This window comes from Fukomys damarensis, unplaced genomic scaffold (assembly GCF_012274545.1).
Source record: "Fukomys damarensis isolate Sample0158 unplaced genomic scaffold, DMR_v1.0_HiC HiC_scaffold_16, whole genome shotgun sequence".
Lineage (NCBI taxonomy): Eukaryota > Metazoa > Chordata > Mammalia > Rodentia > Bathyergidae > Fukomys > Fukomys damarensis.
This window is the reverse complement of record NW_022900928.1, coordinates 102,223,387-102,228,117: the sequence shown is the minus strand read 5'-3', so window position 1 is coordinate 102,228,117 and position 4,731 is coordinate 102,223,387. Positions and strand designations below refer to the sequence as shown.

Here is a 4,731-nt window from a genome sequence, read left to right as displayed (position 1 = left end):
AAAAAAAAAAAAAGGAATAAAACCGAGTATTTCAGAAATCATAAGCAAAGACCTCATTGAGGTGCAGCAAGTGAATCATGCACACAGCTAGATAAAGAGATCCACCACACTAGCTCTTTGAAGTCTCCTTTCTGCCCTACCTCAGACCGTACTCCTCAAGGGTAGTCCCCAATTCTAGCACTTCATGGCCTTTAAATTTCAAGGAAGAATGTCCTCTACAATTTTTCAAAGAGTGACCACTTCTGATTTTCAACTTCTTCTAAATTGGCTCCTGAATTCAATGGTGAATGAGGAGGATGGAATGAGGACACGATGAATTAAAAAATACAGGGACCTCCTCAGTTACCTGCACATAATTACATTGCCTCCTGCTTATTATTGCACACTCATTGAAATTAGCCTCGGGAAGTTTCTGGGCTCTGCATGTTATGGACCAGCGGGGAGAGCAGCACGATGGTTCCCCAGGGGTGGAGGTGCTACAGAAGGAGCCCTTTTCCCCTGGTGAAGCTGATTCATGACACTGATATCTTGACTACAATGAGAATTGGCTAATAGCCCTGGGACACAAAGAAGGATAAGCAGCGCCTAGCTGGTAGTGTTCTAACAGAACTGTCACTCTGCGCTGGATTGCATAAACTGCACAGGTGAGTGCACCTGGCTCTGTGGATTGGGGCTTCTTGGAAGGGGAGCTGCCAGGGCTTCCAGGTGGGGGACAGAAAGGTCTGAGCATCTGTTGCTTGTGGAAAAGGCAGGCGCCAGGACACAAGAAGAATACAGCTGTCATTTGCCCACTGTCATCTAGAAACCTCTCTCTCACTTCTCCACGAGGGAGCCCTGTTAGGCAGCATTCCTGGCACACCGTTCCCCTTTTATAAGGGACAAGGAGGCATAGGAAACTGGGGTCCTCTGTGGCATTTTAGCCTGGCTGTGTATTTCCCCCTCATAATAGAGGGAATTTGTACTTGCACTATGTGTCTTACACCTGGTGTCATTCTGTGATACTCCTGCCTCTTTATGAATATTTCTAATATTTTAAAAATTTACTCTGCACTGTACCTTTACATTCACACCCTGCTTCAAGCTTATTGTGATATTCTCTTTCAGAGAATTGCTGACAGATTGTGAAAAGGATGTAGAGACAGGGCACAAATCAGAGTAGCCATGTTTTTAACAGCTGTTCCTTAGTTGTTGCCAGGCACAGACATAAGCAGTGCCTGAAGCCTCACTTGCTCTTCCTAACCATAGACCGAGGGAGTACATGGCCTTACCCGGGGTTTACAGGTGAGTAAATTGGGTTGTAGGGAGGTCAGGCAGTCTTCAGTTAGAAATTGGGAAGACAGGATTGGAACTTCAGAGTACCTGATATAAAAATCCCACTCACAGAAAGAGATAATGAAGTTGGTAGCTCATGTGTCATTGAACAGGAATGCAGCTGAGTTCTGAAGATATCTAGTATTTGGAGAAACAGTAATAGCTAATCTACTCACAAGGCACCTCCCCAAAGTCCCCTAACTTCACTTATGACATTACAGTTTACATCTACACTCATAACTCCAAGCCTCTTATAGTTATTTGATAAGCTATTTTCTGTAGGCACAGAGCCAGATAACGGAGACACTCGATGGAAAATAAGAGGCTTTCCTGCGTTCCACAGTGAAGTGGTGAAAGACAAGGGAGAAACAGCAGAGGGCAGCAGAGTGCAAGGTGGCAGAGAATGCTCCTCGTATGAAAACGAGTTCATGCTGGTTTGTGAACGTTGTACAGCGCTGAGCTGTGAAGTGGTGTGTGGCCCCAGGAGACAGAGATTCCCATAGGGACTTCATGCACATCCCTATGGCTAAGGTAAGTGCCAGGTTTCATTTGTTTTGCAAAAGTGTAATGTACCGTAGCAATTCAGTCCAAATTTTATAAGAAAGCAAGGAGGCTAAATAAATAAACATTGCACAGATCAATCTACAAACGTACTTGGACCAAATTTAAGCCAATTAAGATATAAGAAGACTTGGATTTTAATAAGTATTTCCGTTTTATAGTGTTACTTAAGCAGAAAGTGGATGGAAATTTCTAGAGAGGGAGAGATGACTTAAAAACATACCGTTAACAGTCACAGTTTGAGATAAAGATTAAGAAATTTAAAGGTTAGAAAATGTTAAGAGATACCATCACTATAACATTGGCCTTGGCAGGGGTGGCCAGAAGCAAATTTTGAAAACAGAATTTGTATTCATGTGATTTGCCATAGAGGAAGAGGAAGAGGACAGGATAAATAGATGTGTGTCGGCAAGAAAGAAAAAAAAAAAAGGCTAGGCTGCAAAGACTGTCACATTAACAAAGTGTTACAACCACCTCCATCTATGAGAACAGATTTGCACAACACAGGCACCCACAGATGAGGCCTTGGGGCTGCTTGTCCTTCCCTGTCACTACCTGTCCACAATTCAGAGAAAAGAGAATTTATCCTGCAAACAGAGCGAGGCTGGTACATTGGGCAGGGATAATTCTCCAGAGGTGGTGGCAGCTGTGGACTGTCCCAGCCAACATTCAGAGCAGGTGAGGGAGGAACTTGCAAAGTTCTGAGAGCTGAAGAGAGAGGGACAGTGTTCATGGCAAAGTCAAACTGGATAGACTGTGGAGTTAGGGAACTGATGTGCAGCAATAGCAGAGGACTTGACTGTGCTTTAGGAAGTGCATGAAGTGGGTAAAGTATAAAGTAGGAGATAAAGGTCTGGGATGTAGATTTATAGTTGTGGCAGCTTGTGAATCTGTGAAGTCACAGATAAAGAATGTACAGAAGAAAAAGAGGAGGAGAATGTATCATCAGGACTGCATATACATACACACTATAGTATCACCACTGTTCTTTTTATCTTCGAGAACCAGGGAGAAGCCACAAACTGAAACAATTTTTCCTTGACTATTTCTGTTGCTCATTTTTTGTTCCTGTTTCTCTCCATGAATTCAAAGGATGATTTGAACTTTATCCGGAAAATAGTGTTCATTTCTTTTACTGGAACTGGAATTGCAGGGAATTTGTTTTTGTTTGTGAAACATGTGTACACTGCAGGTTTGAAGACTGGGAAAAAACCCACAGACTTCATTGTAATCCAACTGGCATTCGCAAATGTAATTACACTCTGGATTTCTGGAATCTCACACATAAGATCACCTTTTAATTTTCATTACTTCTTAGGTAATGTTTCTTGTAAAATTGTGATTTTTCTGGGGAGGGTGGCCCGGGGCCTTTCCCTTTGCACAACCTGCTTTCTCAGTATAGTCCAGGCCATCACAATCAGTCCCCGGAATACCCCATGCCCCCTCAAACCACAGAAAAAATGTCAAGTTCTGTCCTGTCTCCTCCTTCTTTGGATCTTGAATTTTCTGATAAGCTCCAACTTGCTCCACTACATTAGAGCAGTGAATACCACTGCTATTAGAATGCATATTGGGTGTTGTTACATGATGTCATCTAGGCAAATAATCAGGTGGATTTTCCTTTCTCTCATGACTCTTCGGGACATCATCTTCCAGAGTCTGATGGGCTGGAGCAGTGGGTACATGGCTTTGCATCTGTATAATCATCACAAGCGTGTCCTCTACCTGCACAGCTCTAGGTTGGCAAACAACTCCAGCCCAGAAATCAGAGCTACTCTAAGTGTTCTCATTCTCATGGTCTGTTTCCTTTTCTTTTATTGGGCAGATTTTATTTTATCCTTCTACAGAGGCTCAACCATGACACTTGACTTTACAATGCTAAATATAAAAATATTTCTAGACCTTGGTTATGTAGTTCTCAGCCCCTTTGTGCTGATCAGCAGGGATGTCCACATGGTTAAATGTTGGCACAGACAGAGAATTTAGGGAAACTGCCATCTATACAGACTCCTTAGAAAACTGCAATTTTGTCATTTAGCCATATTTTTTACTCAGAAAAAATTTTGTCCAGCATTAACTGGAAGTGTCTTTGTGGTGTAGAATGCTGATATGAGGTCTTGTAAAGCACACACCAATGCAAAGCTAACTCCTGTGAGAACCCAGGAGACTGAACAATCACCAGGTGTGATTCTGAGTGATGAACAGAGGGAGGAGGGACAGGTGAAGTGTCCTAGGTTCCCATGCAGCACAGGCTGTGGCAAATAAGATGTCTAGGAGATCAATTTAGCTATGTGTGGAGTTCCAGGCTTCTTTGTTTCCTGACTCATTTAGGAATTGGCTGGAAGCAGTTTGTGGGAAGTTTGTCTCAATATGCATCCAGAAGTGTATTTTAGAGCACAACTGTTAGAGACGTTTCCAAGCCTTTTGGAAGTGCATATTTTCACAGTGGTCATCAAGGGGGTGGTTTTCAGTTTGTTATTCTGTATAAAGAGGTCACTTACTAGGCAGTTGAGATCCCGCCCAGAGAATCTAAGTAAGCTGAAAAAATTATTTTTTCTAGAATTCATTTTCATCATTGCTTTGTTGTGTCATTTTCATGATTGTACAGTTATTAATTCCTATTCTTCTTTAATACTAAGAAAAAAAAAAAGAAAAATCTAGAGGAAGAACAACATGTATATTGTATATTATGGCTTGTGTCTAGATGTCTCCCCAAAGCCTCACGCAGTCATACGTGGGGCTCAAGAGTATGTGATGCTGAGATTGACTCAGAGTGATGCTAGGATTAAGGTTGCCTCAACCTGCGTGTGAGTACTATCCACTCTAAGGATGGGTACCCTGGATAGAATATCAGGGAGA

At 42.4% G+C, this 4,731-nt stretch overlaps 1 protein-coding gene across 1 annotated transcript in view; it reads left to right on the top strand.

Moving 5' to 3' along the window:
* The window catches only part of LOC104856718 (vomeronasal type-1 receptor 46-like), a 23,763-nt gene extending 19,376 nt beyond the window's left edge, over positions 1-4,387 (top strand). Inside the window, exons 2-5 of the mRNA XM_010616220.2 lie at positions 1,196-1,281; positions 1,594-1,781; positions 2,365-2,550; positions 2,965-4,387. Coding sequence (XP_010614522.2) covers positions 1,196-1,281; positions 1,594-1,781; positions 2,365-2,550; positions 2,965-3,858 — 1,354 coding nt within the window. The 3' untranslated portion in view covers positions 3,859-4,387. The remainder of the gene's footprint in view (positions 1-1,195; positions 1,282-1,593; positions 1,782-2,364; positions 2,551-2,964) is intronic.
* The last annotated feature ends 344 nt before the right edge of the window (positions 4,388-4,731 follow it).